Genomic DNA, 21887 nt, shown 5'->3' with positions numbered 1-21887 from the left:
TAATTTAAAAATAAAAAAATATATTACCGCTAAATTTTAGATTCGCCAGTGTATTCACAATAGTAAAACAAAATTTAATTCTAATAAACGACTTTTAACATACTGGTAAGGCGTAACAAATGCCAAAAGCTGGTGTTAATAAAATGTACATTTTTATTTTTTCTTATAAAGTTTATTGCAAAAGGATAATTTACAAACGAAATAACTCAGAACAAACAATTTAAATTATTTAAATTGTTCTTAATACAAATTAATGTTTAGTATTGTTTTGACCCATATTTTGAAGCTGCTGTAATTCAAACAGCAATCTTTGTACAGTAACAGGTTGTACAATATTGTGTGACCATTTTTAAATACAGAAGTCTCATCATAAATAAACATAAATAATTTACATAGTTTTTATTCCAGTATCACTATCATTACATTTTATACAGAAAATTACTAGTAGATTGTATTACAGAAATTTACAGCTACCGTTAACTTAATTATCCACTAATAATTCTCTGTGAACATACTCCATTATGAACTTCTTAATAGAAAAAATATTACAATACACATATTTTAACAATATAGTACATTGCATATGGAAAAGAATACATACTCCTTCGTTACAATGTATGGTAACAAATCTAGATGTTCCTATTATTTACTGGTAGAAATATAAAGAATTGTAAAAATAATTTTGTAAAATAAAAAGTGTAAAAGAAGTAGTTATGATAAATGAAAACCTAGCAAAACATGATTTGATCTGGTATTTTACAAACGTGGGTATGGCAATTATGATAGCATGAAATAATATAATAGTGTTTTAACTGCTTGCTACTCACCCACTCCAACAACAGACAAGTTGCCTGTGAGTGGAGTAGGGGAAGATGATACTGTAGAAATCAATCTACATTGTTCCTTCACTACTGGATCTGCAAATAAAATTTTAAATCAATATTTTTATCACAAACATACATAGTTTTTTAATTCTTCATCGACTTTTATTATAGACTTACAAAAGTAGGAGTGATCCATAGCATCTCGTGCAGTAAGGCGTTCTAAGTGATCGTAACGTAATAGTTTATCCAAAAAATCTAAAGCTTCAGGAGATACTAAATGTTGATTTTCACTATGAACAAAACGCTCCCACCTTTTCCGGGAATGTCTGTAAATAAATCAAACAAATAATATAAATGTATATAATTTTAAATTTTTTCCCCTTACCTTCCTAATATATCATTGAATCTTGGGTCTAACTCTATATGATATCGGTCTAGATATTCAAAGAGCTCTTCAGTACCTAGGACTTTGGCTATGCGAACTAATTGGTCATAATTATCATGGCCATGAAAGAAAGGTTCTTTTCTAAAGATCATTGAAGCTAACATACAACCCAGTGACCACATGTCTAACGAGTAATCATACATCTGATAATCTACTAATAACTCAGGTCCTTTAAAATATCTTGATGCAACCCTAACATTATATTCTTGACCAGGGTGATAAAATTCAGCTAAACCCCAATCTATTAAACGTAATTTCCTATTTTCATGATCAATCATAACATTATGAGGTTTCACGTCCCTAAAAAAATTTAAATATATAATCTACTGTTCACGAGATAAACCAATAAACGAATTATATAATTTTATCTATCAATAATTAATCAATAAATCGATATTTTTGGAAATCTTACCTATGCATAATACCCATACTATGGCAGTAATCCAAAGCCTTGAGCAATTCATATAAATAAAAACGAATATCAAAATCTGTTAACGTTTGATAAAGTTGTTTGAAGTCCGTATTGTTCACATGTTCGAAAATTAACGCCGGCGTCCGAGAGACGGGGTCTTTCACTACAGCTTCCAACGTAATAATATTTGTACCACCCCTCAAATTTTCTAAAATCTTTATCTCTCGTTTAATTTTCTTCTTTTTTACAGGCTGAAAAATATCAAAAATATAAGTTAAGACTTATTAATGCGGTCTTAAAATAATTAAAATGATTGATTAAACCATGCACAAGTTCAAGTTCAAAATACATATTAAATTTTCATTAAACAAATCGTTTTCCGCTTGTGTATAAACAAATTTGGTTCAGTGATAAAAAATATTGGTTATTACATCAAGTTTATGAATAACATCAAGATATCAGTGTAACTTTACACTATCTTCAATTATTAATCAAAGTTCAAATAAGGACAACAAAATTCTTAAATTGCAATATGCTTCATGTCTGAGCACATTTGTTATCTCAAATAGTCATATGTTGAGTTAAATTAACACCAATTAATGTTTATTATTTTAGTAGTTTTATGTTGAAATATTTACATAATTTTTGTAAAAATTATTTTGTTATAAAATATAAAATAAAATATATAATGTATATGGACATGTATCGACAAAGAAAATGCACACCTGTCAATTTACATGTATAGGTCACAGACAAAATTAAATAATTTTAGAAACTATTATAATAGTTATAAAATGAATATTAAATAAAACATGCAATATACAAACCTTTAATATTTTAACTACACATTTTTCATTGTTTGTAACATTGATAGCTTCAAAAACTTCACTATATTTTCCTCTGCCAAGTTTCCTAACAAGTTGGTAATCATCCTGCTGACCCCAATCAACTGCATAACTTTCATAATCCCAGTATTCTCTTGGCTTGTGTGAGTTAACATCTGTATATACTCTAGCTCGGCTTGGTACTGCCATAATTTTATTATGCACTAGGCTACTTACAAAGTTTCGAACATAAGCCTGAGTTCCTTCAGTGCAAACTGAAACAAAAAATAAAATGTTGGAACATGTGTTTGTGATGGTTAGGTTGGAAGAGTTTTCAGCTAATACTGGCTCAAGTTACCTTGTTTAAAGCTCAGTTTTGCTAATTTAGTACATACAATCAGCATAACTACATATCAGAATCCTCAAATTTTGTTAGTTTCATACTCAATAATAGCCTCGTATAACTTGGCACACGCCATTGCCCCTTTACATACTAAACTTTAAAAGAATAGATTTAGCCTAGACTTAAATCATCCTACCTAGTTCATTCCGCAGTCAAGTTATGTACTGAAATAACCGACAAATCGTCAAACTCAAACGTAGATAACCTCTTTTTTAGCGTATTAGTTTTAAATTTATTTTTATAGAACACGAACCGGCTTCTTAACAAGGAGTTGGAACCAAGATGGAAGGAACTTCCATCCCGCCACGGTACACTGGATTGCAAGCTAGCCTCAAGCTACTTATTTCAGTATACGCTGTACCCCTCTAAAACTAGATTGCAGTATCCATTGGCGTACAACACCACAAGCTGTGCCATGTGCCCGTCCCCATCTTGCTACTACCGTTTCACAATACCTTACAAATACACATATTTACCTTAAATCTCAGTAGGCGATGCAACTCAGTATTAACTACTCTTTTAAACGCTCAACTTTTCAAAAACAGGATAGTACATTTATGAGGCTTTGATACGTCACTGCACAACGATCTCAAGCTATCTACTTTACCAACATTTGTACGCTTTTAGTATCTTGACACATTGAGAGAGCGCACCAACCTACCACAGGAACTAAATGGAAAACCGGCAAATTTAATTTAAACTTTTCATTTTTTTAATTAATCCATTTTTCGTATACGCAATTATAATTAAAATATTTCATAATCGCAAATTAATCAAATAGTGATATGTAAATATTAAAGTTAAATTATGCGTATGTAGAGTGATAATAAACGAAGATATAATTTGTAAAATCTTAATGTGATCATAGCTAAGCTAAATATAAAAATACAATTAAACTAATTAAATTAGTTTTCTGTGGTCACTAAACTAAACTAATGTATAATCTACAAAATAATATATGACGCCGTTATCTATTGTTTATTTATTACACATGATTTTATTTATTGTTTTACGAAAAATATGATAATCGTAACACGACAATAATCAGAAACATTAAGATAGTTGATGTGATATTATTTTCATATGAATTTTTACATGAGTAGTAATTAATAATTATAACTTTATATCATATATTTTCATGAAAATATAAAATAATATATCAGTAACAACTTTTTGTATACTACTATATATAAGCAACATAATGTTATATGAATGAAATAAAACTATTCAAATGACTTTCATTCAATAGTTGAGCATATTATTCCTTATAAGTTGGTTCATAATATTAATATAAATTGATAAATTTTTATTTATATAAATAAACATTTTTCATTAACTGTTATTATGTCAGTACCCAAACATTTTTATAACATTCAGTTTTTATACCATTAACAACTTCAAAAATACCGGTGAATTCAGAGTTGCTCGTAAGAGGGCATTCTATACAATCAAGCAAAAATGCTTTTTATCATTTTTTGTACTATATACTTTAAATTTAGAAAATTGAGAAGACTAAAAAATGACTTTTTTCATATTAAACAGCACGTATCTCCAAACTACCATCCATAATTGTAATATACAGGGTGCCCCCGAAAGGTCTGTACAGAGTTCTACCATCAATTCTCTAGGTGAAAATCTATAGATTTGCTTTATCTTATCTTAGTACAATAGTTAACAATTACGGAGATACAGAGCATCAAAGTTAATTATTTATTTTCAATTTTCTTCATGTTTTATTTTTAGAGTAAACAATTCAAATATGTAGAGGGCACCACATACAGCGCAAAACCACCATTTTTGCCATTCACTGTACATGTTACATGTTATGTTTATAACACGTATGCCTCGTTAAATATCTCCATCTCTTGGGTATTTATAGATCTGATGTAAACATTAATTTTAGAGTACTCTATAAAAAATAATGAATATAAATGATTAATTTTGATGCCCTGTAACTGAGTAAACATCGGGGACAGTCTATATATGACCTATATTTAAAAAAACAGGGATTTACTTTAAAAAATTATTAACATTTTAATACTAAGGAAAATCTTACTTTAGGAACATTAACGTAATGCATTTCTTCATATAAACTAGTATAACCGACGTTAAAATGTAATTTGATTTATTGCTGACTAATTTCCAGTTGAATTGATATTTCTGACGACGTAGGATTATTGTTTATATAAAATAAATGGACATTTAAATATTTAAAATACTGGATATGGAAAATTGTTTTGTATATTTTATAACTGTAAAGAAATGTTTGCCTGATTTAAACGAAAAATAAACCGGCACATTCACCATTTTCAAAAATCTATGATTTTATTTATTATTTAATTTTGTATTTTAGATGATGAAATGTGATAATTTCTACATAATAAAATCTAATTAAAAATCTATAGATTTGTCTTATCTTATCTCAGTACAATAGTTAATAATTACGGAAATACATAGCATCAAACTTAATTATTTATTTTCAATTTTCTTCATTTTTTAGTTTATAGAGCAAAAAATTAAAATATGTGGAGGGCACCACATACAGCGCAAAGACAATTTAAAAACCGCCATTTTTGCCATTCACTGTACATGTTACATGTTATGTTTATAACAGGTATGCCTCGTTAAATATATCCATCTCTTGGATACCTATGGATCTGGTGTAAACATTAATTTTAGAATACTCTATAAAAAATAATGAATATAAATGATTAACTTTGATGCCCTGTAACTAAGTAAACATCGGGGACATTCTATATATGACCTATATTTCAAAAAAACAGAGATTTACTATAAAAAATCAATAACATTTTAATATTAAGGAATATTTTACTTTAGAAACATCAACGGGATCCATTTCTTCATATAAACTAGTATAACCAACGTTAAAAAGTAATTTTATTTATTGCTGACTAATTTCCAGTTGAATTGATATTTCTGACGACTTAGAATTATTATTAAATTAAAATAAATGGACATTTAAATATTTAAAATACTGGATAAGGAAAATTTTTCTGTATATTTTACAACTGTAAAGAAACGTTTGTCTGACCTAAACTAAATGTAAACTGGACATTCACCATTTTCAAAAATCCATGATTTTATTTAGTATTTAATTTTGTATTTTAGATGATCAAATGTGATAATTCTTAAATACTAAAATTAAATTAAAAATGTATTATCTCAAAAAAATTAAGGAAATTTACTTTACATAGATATGCAGTATGTCCCCGAAAGGTCGTACAGAATTCTACCGCCAATTCTCTAGGTGAAAATCTATAGATTTGTCTAATCTTATCTTAGTACAATAGTTAAGAATTAGGGAGATACAGAGCATCAAAGTTAATTATTTATTTTCAATTTTCTTCATTTTTTAGTTTATAGAGCGAACAATTCAAATATGCGGAGGGCACCACATACAGCGCAAAGACAATTTGAAAACAGCCATTTTTGCCATTTACTTTACACGTTACATGTTATGTTTATAACAGGTATGCGTCGTTAAATATCTCCATAATTTCTCTTGGGTATTTATGAATCTGGTGTAAACATTAATTTTAGAGTACCCTACAAAAAATAATGAATGTAAATGATTAATTTTGATGCCCTGTAACTAAGTAAAAATCGAGGAAACTATATTTCAAACAGGGACTTTAAAAAACCATTAACATTTTAATACCAACGAAAATTATTTTACTTTAGAGAAATCAACGTGATGCATTTCTTCATACAAAACTGGTATAACTCGACTAGTATATTCGACGTATTGATTTATTGCTGACTAATTTACAGTCGAATTGATATTTCTGACGACGTAGGATTATTATTTATATAAAATAAATGGACATTTAAATATTTAAAATACTGGATATGGAAAATTGTTCTGTATATATAACTGTAAAGAAATATTTGCCTGATCTAAACTAAATTTAAACCAGCACATTTATCATTTTCAAAAAGCTATGATTTTATTTATTATTTAATTTTGTATTTTAGATAATCAAATGTGATAATTTTTAAATAATAAAATCTAATTAATAATGTATTATCTCAAAAAAAAAATAAGAAAATTTACTTTACATATACAGGATGTCCCCGAAAGATCTGTACAGAATTCTGCCGCCAATTCTCTAGGTGAAAATCTGAAGATTTGCCATATCTTACCTTAGCACGATAGTTAAAAATTACGGAGATACAGAGCATTCAAGTTAATAATATGTTTTCATTTTTTATTAGAGTTTTTAGAGTGAACAAGTTAAATATATAGAGGGCACCACATACAGTGCAAAGGCAATTTGGAAACCACCATTTTTGCCATTCACTGTACATGTTACATGTTATGTTTATAACAGGTATGCCTCGTTAAATATCTCCATCTCTTGGGTTTTTATAGATCTGATGTAAACATTAATTTATAAAAAATAATGAATATAAATGATTAACTTTGATGCCCTGTAACTAAGTAAACATTGGAAACATTCTGTATATGAACTATATTCCAAAAAACAAGGATTTACTTAAAAAAACAATCTTTTAATACTAAAGAAAATTTTACTTTAGAAAAATCAACGTGATGCATTTCTTCATATAAACTAGTATAACGTTAAAAAGTAATTTGATTTATTGCTGACTAATTTCTTTAAAGGAATATTTGCCTGTTCTAATCTGAATTTAAACCGGCGCATTCACCATTTTCAAAAATCCATGATTTTATTTATTATTTAATTTTGTATTTTAGATGATTAAATGTGATAATTTCTAAATACTAAAATCTAATTAATTCTTCATTTAAAATTAAAATCATTAAAATTGATGTAAATGGTTAAATAATATTATTAATATAATTAATTAAGTAGCAGACAGTATTGAAAACATGATGATCCAGTGAAATTCCATTACGACCACTTCCACATTTATTGATTATGAGCAACTCTGAAGGTCTACAGAGATGAAACCTAACTAAAAACTTCCTCGCTAAATACTCTTTGAAATCAATAAAACCACATTTAAATTGGATTACTCAAAGCAAAATGAAGTCACAGACAGATGTACTGACGTATCTAATGCTAAAATGCTTGTATAATATTAATTTGTATTTTTTAAATGTTATTTTTTAAAATAAATAAATATGTGTGGTTTTAAAACAAAATTTTATGTAGAATTCGACAACATGTATTTGTAGATATCAAAAATATATTTTTGAAAAATATGATGGCACATATTGGTATGTAATAGTGGTATTTTAGTCTAATTTAAACTTTTTAAGCCATTATATGATAAATGGCTTCTTTTCAAAATTTTTTAGGCTTAGGAGTGATAAAAAACGAATAAAAACAAATGCTTTCTTTATTTTATTATGTAAAGGGCTTTATTACAAACATATTGAGCTCACAGACAAATTCCTAGTATCTCTTATAGAGTAAGTAATAAATATTTTTATGTTATGGCATGTTTTTAAAAATACATAAGTTTTATAAAAAATATCTATTTTACGTACCAATATGTAACTTTAACCGCAATTTACCTAAATATTAATTTTTTGAGGATATTTCAAAAGCAGGGGCTAACTTTACCTTTAACCATTAATATTTTCAAATTCTAAAGAAAATTTTACCCTACGAAATCTGTAAACTAGTGTTATTAATGTTTATAATTTATAATTTTTAATAGTTAAACTCGTTAAAATATTATTTATGGAAATGTACTCATGTTAATTATTAGTCCGTTTTTTAAACAGAACATTTGGGTAATTTCGTGTTGAATAATGTATAAATTTAATTGTAATGATCGCAACACTATTAATAGGAAGTAGCCTTTAATGAACAAACGACAACAATGAAAGTTTAGGTTACTTTGACACATATTCTGTGCATGTTGTTTTGTTTACAATAAAGTACCGTTAAATGAATTTTATATGAGAAGAACCTAACCGCATTGTACCTATGTATATATTTATAAATTTAAAAAAACAATAATAATGAAGGTTACAGATGAAACACATTGAAATAATAAAAAGCATTAAAATAAATCAAAGTAATAAACATTACAAGTAAACACTTACACAGCTTGTTAAATAAAACCACTTTCAAACATAGTCTCGAAGAAGAAAACATAGTTACACATTTTCTAGCGCACATTTAATAATAATAGAGATTGGATCATCGAGAAAAGAAAATAAAAGATAAAAATAGGAACCAATATACATCGTCCCCAGTTGATCAACTTATACCAAAGTAAATTTACTGCATTATGCATCTGACCTAGAGAGCACACTGAATTTTCGATACGTTCATACACGATTTTGAAACAACAATATAACAGATATTTACTTGTTTATTATATATCGTGCAGTCATTTAGTGGTTTTAATATCACATACATACACCAAATTAATTATCTATAACATTTATCACCAAATCCTATATTCTCTTAGTCAAAACAACGTTCGTGTTTTGTACGTTGAGACCGGTTTGTCTCAGATTTTTATTGATTTGGCATGCTGACACGAAACTGAATGTTTTACAGGACCGTACTCGCTTTTAATTAAATCACTTCCTGTAAGAACAAAGAATATGTGTGACACCGTAATGACGCAGTCTTATGGATTTATTATAGAATTTAAATTGACGCTTTTAAATATAATATTATACAGTGGTGGCCAGAGAAATACTACACAAATATACATCTCTATTTAAATACAATCAATTTTATATTTTATTTAAAATAATTACGATTCATTCTTTCTATAATTGTTCATTTTCTACCCAAATTAAAATGATTTCTACTCAAATTAAATCTTAAATAAAATGTGTTTCGTACAAAGCACACATTAAAAAAATATATAATTATTCAATATTTAATGTTATAGTTTAAAAAATTGTTTAATGAAATGGTTAAGTCAAATTAAATTATTAGTTCTTTAACCACAATTCATCTATTTCGTGGTCTTCGATTTTTGAATGGAGAACCCCAATATCTTTAAACCAGTTTTGAATAACTTTGGATGCATGCTTAAAAATCCATGTAATTGGTAAATTATCATTGGCAAATGGTTCCATTGAGGCATGTGCCTCATGATATCTCTATACATGAAACGATCCATTTTACCAATAATTTTTTGTAATCGTACTATACAAAGTCATGGATTGGATTCATCATTCCAAAGTACTCTTCATCAAAATCCTGGAGGATAATTATTAAATTTTTTGGTGCAAACTTTACTCTTGCTCGATATCAATTGTTTCTTTATTGAAATACATCTTTATAATTTTTGTTCGTTTAGTGAGACTGTTCTACTAGACACTGATATTATATAACTCAATTAATTTATTTTTTATTTGCCTTCAAAACAAGAAGTGATTTCAATTACTGATTCTCCTAATTTATCTGTATGTAAAAGGATTTGTTTCTTTTTTTAGGACGTTTTCTTGTTGTATTTTTAATTAAGTATATTGTTTTATATTGGCAATAACATTGTAAACCAGTTTTAGCTTTATTAAATAAGTCCCAGTCCTTTATTATCTTATTTATTAGTTATTATATATTTTTTAAAAAATATGATAAGATTTTTAAAATATTTTGAGTTCGCCAAACCAACAGAAAATCGTTTGATCTTACTGAATTTTAAGAGAGACATCATGCTCAACAGAGACAGTAAAAGTCTGCAAAATTGCTTCGTAGTGGGAATCTTTTACTAATACATGATGTCTCTCTCAAAATTCAATAGGATGAAAGACTTTCCAAACGGTATATATATATATATATATATATATATATATATATATATATATATATATACATATATAGGTAAATTTCAAGTCAATTTTGATATTAATCTTTAAGAAAATATGAAGGTACTTCAAACTGGATTGAATTATCATATAATTTCATCAATTAAATAAGTTTGGTGACTTTTTCCAAAAATAAGCCCTATCGTGATATTTGGAACTTTTTGTAAAATAAGACATCCCCCGAAAATGATGATGTTTCCAATGCACTACGAACAGGCTACTTAGACAAGAAGTATTCATTTAACGATAGCTATATCGCAAGACATGAGAGATTCGGACCAATGATTCAACAGGAAATGGATTTGAAAGAAATTTAGAATATAATTCAGAATTTTATTTATGACGATGTTCCAGAAGATGACATGACTGTAATTGAATAAATTTAAATTTCTGTATTGTATAAAATAAATATTAATAAAAATATATAAATATACTTTTATTTTTGCCCTCCCCCGAAAATAAGCCCTAGCACGTATTTTGGACCAAAAAAGAAAGTAAGTCAGTGTCTTATTTTCGGAAAAAGACGGTATGTAGCTGTTCTGCTGTCAGTCAATTATTTTTGAAGTCAATAGATAGTCTCCGTTTTTCATTGAATGGTATTTGTAAAAAAGAAAACACAGAAAAGATTTATTCAATAAACATTAGAGCGTAGGATACATATAAAATTAAACAGCGCATATAAACAATAATTTAATTAGACATTATTTTCAGTATTTTTATGATTGTAAATATATATATTTATACATATTAATAACAAATAAACACATGATAATACAAAAATGTACATAAATGATATTTTACTAAAAGCTAGCTTGTTACAGCAGGCTTCACAATCAAAGACGACTGAAGCTCACTAGATTGAAGGATTGGTCGCTCATTAATTTTATTACAAAATACTTCAATACGTGCACCCAAATTAAATGTTCCTGGACTAGACACCACTAAATTTAATGTTACGCAATTAGTCGATAATGGTTTTAGTCTTTTAATGATTTTTCCTTTACCCAACCATCTAACTTGGGTCGACGCCAACGGATAAGCAATCGTTGCATAACTGTAATTTATTTTTATGCTGAAATATTAACAAAAACTTTAACATCATTCACATTCAAATAAGTAAAATGTTGCATTTATTTATACTCACCAGGCATCAACAGTGTTTATTGTAACATCCACTTCATCTTCAGTCACACTATGCAATATCAATTCAACGGGTATAATGCACAGTTTGTTTTTATTAAAATCATGAGTAATATTAGATTTATATTGTAAATTGTACACCACTTGTTTCTGCAGCATTTTTTCATATTGCTCTGATTTCTCGGTGCCTTTATCGTTGATATTGACAACCACAGCATCAACTTCCTTTGTTATTTGATTGGAATTGTATCTATTAACTTCTAACGGCAAAAGATTTTGACCATAAACAATTTTTTTACTGTTGGCGTCAGTAACTGAAGCTTGCCATTGTAAAAACAGTAGACCCTCTTTAAAAATGTCTTTATCACTGTTCCCTTGATCACTTAAAATATTATAATAATATTGCTCAGCTTTTACAGCAAATGAAAGGCAAGCCACATTTAGATGTTGTATGTGTTTTCTATCACTGTTAAATAATGATATGAGAGAGAATACAGATTTGTTTTGTTCCACCCTCCTTGATTTAAGTAATATGTGGGCAGACTCCTGTGTATTTAAATTTATATATTTAGGGGTAATAATATTTTTAGAAAGCTTCCAATATTTACTAAGTACTCCAACATTTAATAAGGTGATTTCAGTTGATATTGAGCTATGAACTTTATTTAAATTTGTTGCTTTAATTGCCATTACCAGTTCTTCCACTTTGGTTGCATTGTGACTTTCTTGAAGTGACACATCTACAGATATTGACTCTTGTACTGTTAAATTCCAACTGTGTCTAACTAATCTATATCTGAAAATATTAATTTTAACAAATTTAGTCACATATACCATTTGCAATACTTACTTTGGTACAGCTTTAGCTTCAATGTTCTCATAATAAATTAATATATCAACAGATTTGGGCCCTTTCGTGTCTGGAGCTTTGACCCACATGTACACAGTGACAAAATTGCCAGGTTCCAATCGATCGCCCGGCAGAGGCACCGAAGTGATATGATTTTTTCTTGCCCACTTTTCTCTCGACATTACGTCACTTCCAGGATAATATTCAGGATCTTTGAATTCGCAACTGCTCAATAAGTTTGGAGTCGAAGTAGCTATCATTATATTAGTTAATGGTACGGAACCAGTGTTTTTGAAATCAACAGAAACTCTTTGCATTTCATTTGTGAGAAAGTCCATACTAATTTCTGAAAATGTTACCTACAAGGGTAATAAATATTTATTACTAAAACACATAGGTGTTAAGTGAATGAAATTACCTGTAAGCATGGTGCTGGCGGTACAATATTAATGACTAATTGACTATTAGTAGTAGTTTTATCAGTGGGTTTTTTTAATGGCAGTTTAGGTAAATCAAAGAGTTGTTTTCCTTTAATAAAAATTGTGTCAGTTGTTGTAATCGTATAACATATGCCCAATATAGTTATTTTTCCTATAGACAACGGAGTTAATGATAATATAATATCAGATTTTTGATTTCCCTCGATAATAATATTTTTATTCGTGTGTGTTTTAACAAACGCATCTGATTTAGCACTGTCATCTTCATTGCTTACGGTATCGGTATCGTTTTCATATTTCCAAATCAGATAAATATCTTTTAAATTTAATACTGTTTGTAAAACGTTACTCAAAGTCAGCTGAATTTGAATAGGCTCGTTTACAATTGCGATGGGAACATGTTTCTGTAATTTACTAATTGAATACAACGTAATTATAGGTTTGAATACCATTGGTGGGCTGCCCTCTGCTTCAGTCAGAAGCATCTCTTCTAATCTCGTCCACTTCGATTCCGATTGTGCATCTTCAACGGTATTAAAGTTTATTCCTAAAGCAGGCGTTTTTCCGGGGGTGGTCAGAGGTCTCGTCGGACCAACTAGAACTTTTAATGACGTGTTTTCTAACAGGGGAACTGGTAACTCAGGTACATCACTGATACTCTCATTGTTTAGTTTATTCTGTAAAAAATTATAGTGATGTACGTTTTCGCAGGATAAGTAAGATGTTAGTAAGTCCACTACAATAATTTTCTGAGTTTCATAATTTTTAAGACGATTTCGATAAATTTACTGAAATTCAAATATTCAAATGAATATTCATTCTTGAATTATTGACATTTCAGTTTCAAAAATTTAAACAAGAGTAAAATGTTGGGCTAGTTTATTTCACAATAATACTTTACTGAGTACTGAGTTTAATCTTTTTGAGGTCTATTTTTTTTTTAAATACTGCGAGTACTTCGTAAAATAAAATAAAAACTCAGAGTTATTAAAACACACAAATACTCACGCCTAAAATAGTGAGGTATTCCTTTAAAAACGTAGCTTGTTGTTGGGCTGTCTGTTTACTGCTTTCCGTCAACAAATTGGACAACGACTCAACGGCCTCTGTATATTGTTGCAAATTGTTTGCCTGCCTACCTATGGTGTAATGAATGTGATCGCTGGCTAAATCCCAACCTGTATTCTCATATATTCTAAAAGCTTGTTTGTAACATCTGAGGGAATGTTTCCTTTGTGCGGCCTTCGAAAATCTATGACCGGCAAGCACCATGTGAAACGCATATTTCCTAGGCATTTTCGACTGTAGAAAACAATAAGCAGCCTGCTCCAGTAGTAATGCAGACCGCAAATCTGACTCTTCGCTTGTCATTCTGATCAAATGTAAGGCAGCGTCACCGTACATGTTCTTCGCTTTCAGGCACTCCGAACTTAATATTGTCGCTCTGGTTGCGAACTGTGGCATCCTGAAATCAAAAACGATTTAAGTGTGTAAATATATTATTAAATGTTGATGGTGTACACACTTGCACGTTGTAAGGTAGGTATTAATGCTTTCTTCCATATAATCCAAAGTTTTCCTGTTCGAATCCCCAGACATAAAAGCTGCAAGGGCAGCCATTTCAAGAGCACCAGCAAAATAAAGCCAGGCTTGATCCGTGTGGTAGTCCCTTTTCGCCAGATGATAAGCCTGGAAGGCTGCAGAATAATTCCCAAACATAAAATATAAATCACCCAATCTTCTAACTTGTAATTCGGAAGCATCCGTTGCATAACTACAACAATATAACAATCAAACATGTTTATTAGTTTATAGTATACCAGATATACATTAAATTATTTACTGTGATAGTCCCAGTTCCAGGTTTATTGGTACTGAACCATCTTTTTGTGGCACTAAACAAGGATTTACTCATTCCCTTTTTATTGGATATTACATCATTCAATTGCAACATCTGACTGGACACGTATGGAAGCAGGCAATTTTTAGTGAATTCATAAATCATCATTTTTATCTGTTCGACATCATCGTTAGATATGCAGTTTCCGTGGCCTCCGGGGGCAACGTTAATTTCCGTTTTCTCTTTCATTTCATTAATAGATCCGTTCTGGAAATCGCGTAAATTTAACTAACGGACACTTTAACAAACGTAACTAATCATACCATCGAAATATCCTCATTATCAGGACTAAGTGGGTGATAATCGACTGTACTTTTAATTTCGTTGGCTTCTTGTCCCACTTCTAAATTTAATCTTGCTGAATTTGGTGAATTGTCGGGTTTCTGGTTGGTATCGATTCGATTAGTGATAAATTGACTCCATGGATTTGGAAAATGGTCCTGGCTAGGTCCTGGTGGTCTTGAATTCATTTTAAGAAGGAAGCAATTTGCGGCCCCATGCGCATTTCTTATATCATTATAAGCCTCGGCAGCACTAATAATAAACAATATTAGTTTATTATTATTACTAGTTTCTAGACTTCTATACAATTTAGAAAGTTTAACTGTCATAAATTATGACATAACATTTATAGAAACAAATTACTTTGATAATGACAGTTGTACATTATTTATTTATTATAGTATGACTTATATCCTATATTAAGCCAATAAATAGGATATTTGAAATAATAAAAAATTGTTCCAATTTTGTTTGATTACAATTTTTTATGTTTCTTCAAATTATGAAACAAAAAAATCATTAAAACATTAATTTTTAAATATTAAGTACCCTCTTTAAAGAGCCATAATTGGGTTTTTTTTGGAATCTTAACTTTCCTTAATTTTCCAAATATTCCTACAATTTAGAACCATTTTTATTTCTCTAAGCATTGTGTAGGAATGTCACTTTATTAAATTAAGGTGCCAGACAATAATTGTATCAACTACACAATAACAGTTCATTTAATTTATCCATGATTTTTGAAATAATGAAACAAATTAAATAAATTGACAAACACAAAAAATAGAAATATTGCTATCATCAGCATCTTAAAATAACTTGACAACAAAGACTAAACTTAATAAATACTAATACAATAGGAATAATTTTAATTATTTCCTTTTCATTACAAAAAAATATTATTTTTTATACTCACACTGTTGGGTTGCTTTCTTTCACATCTTCTAATATGACATAATACTTTAAAACATTTGCACTAAACCACTTTGGCAACTTCCCTGGTGCACTGTTCTGCATCTTATTCAATTCCTGGTTCAGCTGATTGAAGGTTTCAACAGGATTATTGTCATTAGCTGAGACAACTAGCACACAGGCAAGGAAGTGCTTTGTATATTCATGATCAGAAGGATATTGCACTTTTAAAAACATGTCCCTCCATGCTTCATACCAAGGTGTTGATGACGGTATGTCCAATTTGTATTTACCAATCACGAATAGTTTATTATGTACATCTGGAGCTTCACTAACTGATGCATTCAGAAATTTTCTAGCTAATGTGGGTTGTGGGGGTCTAGTATTAACATCCAAGAATGTAAGTTTGATATTGTGAATGGTGACATTAGAACCTGTAGGGTCTTTGTAGTGTACTGAAAACACAATGGTTATATTTATGCAATTAAGTAATAATAGAACCTTACCATCGCTAGTAAGTTTTGTAAAGGGTTGAAGCAAATCAATAAAACTCAAATTATTCTTCCTACAGCTTTGTTCAACGAGTTTTGTTGATATCACTGCTATTTGAGGTGTGAATGCATTTTTAATGAATTCCTGCGGACTTTGTTTAGACTGGGCCATTTTGATTTTAATTAAAATTATTTCCAAACATTACAAAAAACGTTGATTATTCATATTGTTAAAATTGTTAAAAACCGTTTTAAAAGAGAAACATAACTTGACGTGTTTTGTGACAGCCGTCTCTGCGGCGATGTCAGTTTGCTGTTTCTGCATTACCTTGGACGAGGGTTTTTCTCAAATCTCTTTTTTTATTTTTAGAATATTTCGTTACCTTAAAGCCGTTTGGAAAATGTACGAAATAACTTACATGATTTTGAACACAATTATTTCACTTTTGTAGATTTTGTGTTATTCTTTTCATTTGCAAATATATTTCACTTGTTCTGAGTTTGAGCCAATAAAGCAAAATGTAAATAATGTAACAGTCAATTAATTATTTATTACTAAATTACTCAGAAATGTACAAATTTTAATATTATATTGTCCTAAAATGGGGAATTTACTTATAATCGACAACACTGTGTTGGGATCAGCTGATCTGTCAAAATTTGCATTTAAACTACGGTCTCATTATCTGATGTTTGTAGATTCCATAATAACCATTACTTATTATTATTAATTATTTATTCTAAATTCAATATTTTTTAATATTAAAAAAGTGAAACATAGTTTTAAACATGTGTTTAGGTAAAGTGACCAACTATACTCATTTACTGAGTTTTGTACTCTTTTTTCGCAAACCTACTCTTCAAATCCTGTACTCTGAAAGTACTCATTTGTATAATTTTATACGAATGCTGCTGTTGAAAGGGTATTTTCACTAGGTAATGATTATTGGAGCAGTGAGAAGTCGCAACATTCTGTAAAAACATTCCTGTCGTCTTAACAGTCAAATTTAATATGAAAGTTGTTCGGATTATTATTAGACGAACATCCTCATCTAGCAAAAAGAATCCATTCCGAAGAAAAATATGTTTTTAAAAGAAAATAAAGTTTTTTTCACCTATGAAATACTTGCAAAGTGTACTCTTTTTGAACAAAAAATAGTTGGTCACCTTAGTTTAGGTAAACTGTTACACATGTCCACAATTGTAGTGTTTGAGGGTGGTTTTTCCAATATTACTCATAGAACAAGCTAAAACCTAAAAGATAAAATTATATTTGATCTATATTGTCGTTATATCCCGAATGCTGGATAAAGTCCCTCATCTCGTAATTTTGGGATTCACCTTTTACAGTGTGGATATTTGTGGTGAATCCCCTATTAATTCGTTGACAACCACACCATAATCTTGACAACATAATTATTGCAACATTATCCTTTATTATACTTTGACTTAATATTTATAAGAATTGTAATAAAGTTTTTAATAATTCAAAAGTTCCATACAAGGGAAAATAAAACAAACCTCTCATAAATGTAACAAAAAGGGGGAACCAAAATTTAAGTAAATATATAATCTAGTTTAAAAAAAAATAAAATTTTGAATGATAATATCATTGATTTCACCGAATAAATAAAAATGTTTAAAATTATTTTAATAAAGATTGATGAATATATTTTCTAGCATATTTATGAAATTCCAAATGAACATTATTATATACCTTGAATATTCTACACATATCCATAAAATGTCACCAATTAGATAATTGAGGCAATATTCTGAGAATAAAATGTGTTGTCCGAGAGTATGATTATTTCCAACCAATTCATATGTGCTTGTGTGCGTACAAATAAAATGTTGCACCTACGTATCGTCGAATTCAACGAAGTCTAGTGCCTAAATATATTTATTATTACTTCTGCACTTGATGAACCATATGGTGAAATTATGCTGTTTGCTGTGACTCACAGTATCCACTTTTATATTATTTAATTGATTTATAATTCGTAAGTAAGATTTTTTCAAAATAAAAATATTTAACACACGTTTAAATTTTAAATTTAAACAGCCATTATGTTTGATCTGTTACGTTGTTCTGTCTGACCTTGCGCACGCTGCTGTAAATTTCTGTTCTCCAAAGAACTCGTTAGAAATTTACAAATCAGTAGTGTAGTTAATCAGTTTATGAATAGAAATGCACGCAACGGCTTATTTTAGTGTTAAACATTTCTCAACAATATAGACTAAAAATTGGAATATGTAATACAATCGGTGTAAAATATTTATTTACACTGCCATCGTGCGACTTTCTTGTTGAAACAATCCGGCATTACTAATGTTAATGTCAATAACGATACATAATTGTTATTAACTAAAGGGGACTTCTACGTTGTTTAATGTTAGATACACAAGTACCAAGTGGAGACACATTGACTGCATGTAAATAGACGAGGGTTTAGTTTGTGTACACACACAACAATTCATGCAATACCCGGTGCATGTATGTTTTAAACACGTTTATATACGAGACATAACATTTAACTATTTCATAGTGTGAAAATGAAGAAAATCAGTAAGTAGACAAGTTCAATTAAAGTAGGTTACATGAGTGTGTGTATAGGTTATGTCATCGTACTAAACGAATTTATAAATTAATACGTTTATTTCATATCATTATTGCATCCCACGTAAAAATATAAAGTTTGTAAAAAACAAAACAATAAAAAAATATGCAACAATGCGCACATGTTTAAATTTTGAACATGAAAATCGAACCAATCAGAGGTTGGCAAAACCTCATGTGTTCAATATATAACAAAATTCCCTTCATTTGCGCGGTTAAATTGACAGCGTCAACAAACACTTGAATCTGTACACACCTCGAATAACCCATCGTGTTGGCTGTTCACCGTTCTTGTGCTAATTGTTAACTAATAATTACCAGGTAATTTAATACATAAAATGGCCAATACACTGAGAGAAACCAAAAATCGCCCCTTCAACGTAATCGTGGAGGGAAACATCGGAAGCGGCAAAACGACGTTTCTGAATCATTTCAAGCAGAACAACGATGTTTGCGTCCTGGCCGAGCCCATCGAAATGTGGAGGAATTGTAAAGGCTACAATCTCTTGGTAAATTATTTTATGCAATTGGAATTTTTCGTGTAAAGAGAAAATTTGCATTTTAAAGGGTTACATGTATGAGGATCCGAAAAAGTGGGCCTTCACTTTCCAATCCTATGTGCAGCTAACAATGCTTCAGCAGCACACAAAACCAATCACCGAACCTGTGAAACTAATGGAGAGATCAATTTACAGTGCTAGGTAAGTAATTCTGTTAATCACACTGAATTTGTTATCATTGGAAATTAGTCAAATTTAAGTTAAATTACGTGATTTTATTAAAATATCTTAGAATATATATTTTTTAAAATTTGTATTTTGTATTTAATCAATACATTTAAATAAATTTATTTATATATTTATTTAGAGTTTATAGTGTGACCCCCTCTAACAATTTGTGAAGTGTGTCAGCTGGAGTATATTATTTTCAATATTTATGCTTTATTTTATATAAATAGGCAGGACATTAGAATATTAGATTTCTAAGTCAAAATGATCATTCACATGTTTTCTGCAAGAGTTTAGTTTAGTTTTAGGTTTATTAGGTAAAATATTGACTGAATTACATTCAGTTAACTAATAAATACCATTTTACATCAGACAGATGCCTATAGTATATTTATATAATTATTTTAAAGGGGCAGTTCATGACAATGATGTGTTTATTAAAATAATTTATAATAACCCTATATCTTTGTTCATAATATAATCTTGTATATTTTTAACAATAATTTAATTATAGGTACTGTTTTGTTGAGAAAATGATGAGAGACAATTTATTAGCAGGACCGAGTGTATCAGTGATCCACGAATGGTTTAAATGGGTCACAACACAGGCTAATATTGATGTTGACCTAATTGGTAAGAATCTATTTTCTGTAAAATGTCCACAATTATTTAAATCGATTTTAAAAAATTTTCAGTGTATTTGAGGACGACGCCAGAAGTCGTGTACGAGAGGATGATGAAAAGAAATCGTGCTGAAGAAAAGTCGGTACCGTTAGAGTATCTCCAATCCCTACATGAACTTCATGAGGATTGGTTATATTATAAAACTTTGCACTCCCTTCCTGCGCCAGTTGTCGTCTTAAATGCCGACCTTGATAGATCTGTTATAACCGACGAATATGAAAAATGTGAGACTATACTTACCAAAGAAGTTATGTCAGCAAGAGCATAATTTATGTATATTTTATAGTAATTTTCTATAGTTTATAGTACTTAAACGGCATTGAATGCCATCGAATATATGTGAAACTCCATATACAATATTTTAAGTTTAGATGAATATATATTATACATTTTTATTAAATTTTCACAAACCGCATTTAATGTTGGATAAAATTTATTGATTCGAATATTATGAATAGATCTGGAATTATTTTACATTGCATTTCTTTTTTAATTTGTATTTTTAAGGCAGTAAAATTATATTTGTATATAACGTTTAACCAAAGAATTTACAATAAACTTATATTCAAATAAAATGTGTATTATTTTCCTACTGTATATTGAAAATAACTAATTTGCACTTTAATATAAACTTGTATTTACACGCAGGTAACGTACTATTGTAGTATTGTTAAATAGTGGCATTTGAATGTGGTATTCCTTTGATCATTTAAATCCACTAATATGTTCGTTTAAAGTAATATCTGCTGTAAACTGTTCAATTTTAAATTTTGTGCTACATGAAAATTTTTATGGTGTTAAACTGAAAATATAAAAAATAAATTACAATGTCTGGAAAGTATTGTAATTATTTTCAATAATATCTTTTGTTCTGATTTTTATCTATTTTTATTCAAGGCTGTCCACTGTACCATGGATAGATTATATTTGATAGAAGGAGAATAAATAACAAGCGTTAGGGTTAGAGTTTAATTTGTAACTTTCTCTTAAACAATTTATGTGAATTTGAGGACTCGTCGACTTATATTAATTATTTTAATAATAATATAAGGATGTTTTAACAAAATATAAATTAAAAAATGTTTAAAAAATATAGAATATGCCGAAATTTTAGGAATATGATCCCACAATTTTATAAATATG

At 29.0% G+C, this 21887-nt stretch overlaps 3 protein-coding genes across 6 annotated transcripts; 1 reads left to right on the top strand and 2 right to left on the bottom strand.

Moving 5' to 3' along the window:
- Positions 1-150: 150 nt before the first annotated feature.
- On the bottom strand, positions 151-9176 carry LOC109604585 (casein kinase II subunit alpha). Of its 4 annotated transcripts, none has more exons than XM_020021145.2 (6): positions 8970-9176; positions 2509-2780; positions 1682-1932; positions 1210-1569; positions 1002-1150; positions 151-917 (listed from the first exon to the last, which is right to left on the bottom strand). In XM_020021145.2, the coding sequence occupies exons 1-6, from the start codon at positions 9043-9045 to the stop codon at positions 820-822; spliced, it is 1206 nt and encodes a 401-aa protein (XP_019876704.1). In that variant the 5' UTR covers positions 9046-9176; the 3' UTR covers positions 151-819. The 4 variants fall into 4 exon arrangements, with proteins under 4 accessions (XP_019876704.1, XP_019876919.1, XP_019876851.1 ...); XM_020021360.2 differs by lacking the exon at positions 8970-9176 and adding an exon at positions 3385-3541; XM_020021292.2 differs by lacking the exon at positions 8970-9176 and adding an exon at positions 3045-3236.
- Positions 9177-11374: 2198 nt separating this feature from the next.
- On the bottom strand, positions 11375-16980 carry LOC109602046 (trafficking protein particle complex subunit 8). The gene is made up of 10 exons (XM_020018404.2): positions 16728-16980; positions 16226-16676; positions 15291-15561; positions 14957-15234; positions 14653-14901; positions 14136-14592; positions 13106-13804; positions 12688-13046; positions 11842-12633; positions 11375-11769 (listed from the first exon to the last, which is right to left on the bottom strand). Exons 1-10 carry the CDS (start codon positions 16882-16884, stop codon positions 11505-11507), a joined length of 3978 nt encoding a protein of 1325 aa, XP_019873963.2. The 5' UTR covers positions 16885-16980; the 3' UTR covers positions 11375-11504.
- Positions 16981-18840: 1860 nt separating this feature from the next.
- On the top strand, positions 18841-21218 carry LOC109602144 (deoxynucleoside kinase). The gene is made up of 5 exons (XM_020018508.2): positions 18841-19281; positions 19654-19841; positions 19900-20033; positions 20575-20693; positions 20756-21218. The coding sequence occupies exons 1-5, from the start codon at positions 19269-19271 to the stop codon at positions 21010-21012; spliced, it is 711 nt and encodes a 236-aa protein (XP_019874067.1). The 5' UTR covers positions 18841-19268; the 3' UTR covers positions 21013-21218.
- The last annotated feature ends 669 nt before the right edge of the window (positions 21219-21887 follow it).

The sequence above is a fragment of the Aethina tumida genome, chromosome 1 (genome assembly GCF_024364675.1).
Source record: "Aethina tumida isolate Nest 87 chromosome 1, icAetTumi1.1, whole genome shotgun sequence".
NCBI lineage: Eukaryota > Metazoa > Arthropoda > Insecta > Coleoptera > Nitidulidae > Aethina > Aethina tumida.
This window is presented reverse-complemented; position numbering and strand designations above follow the sequence as displayed.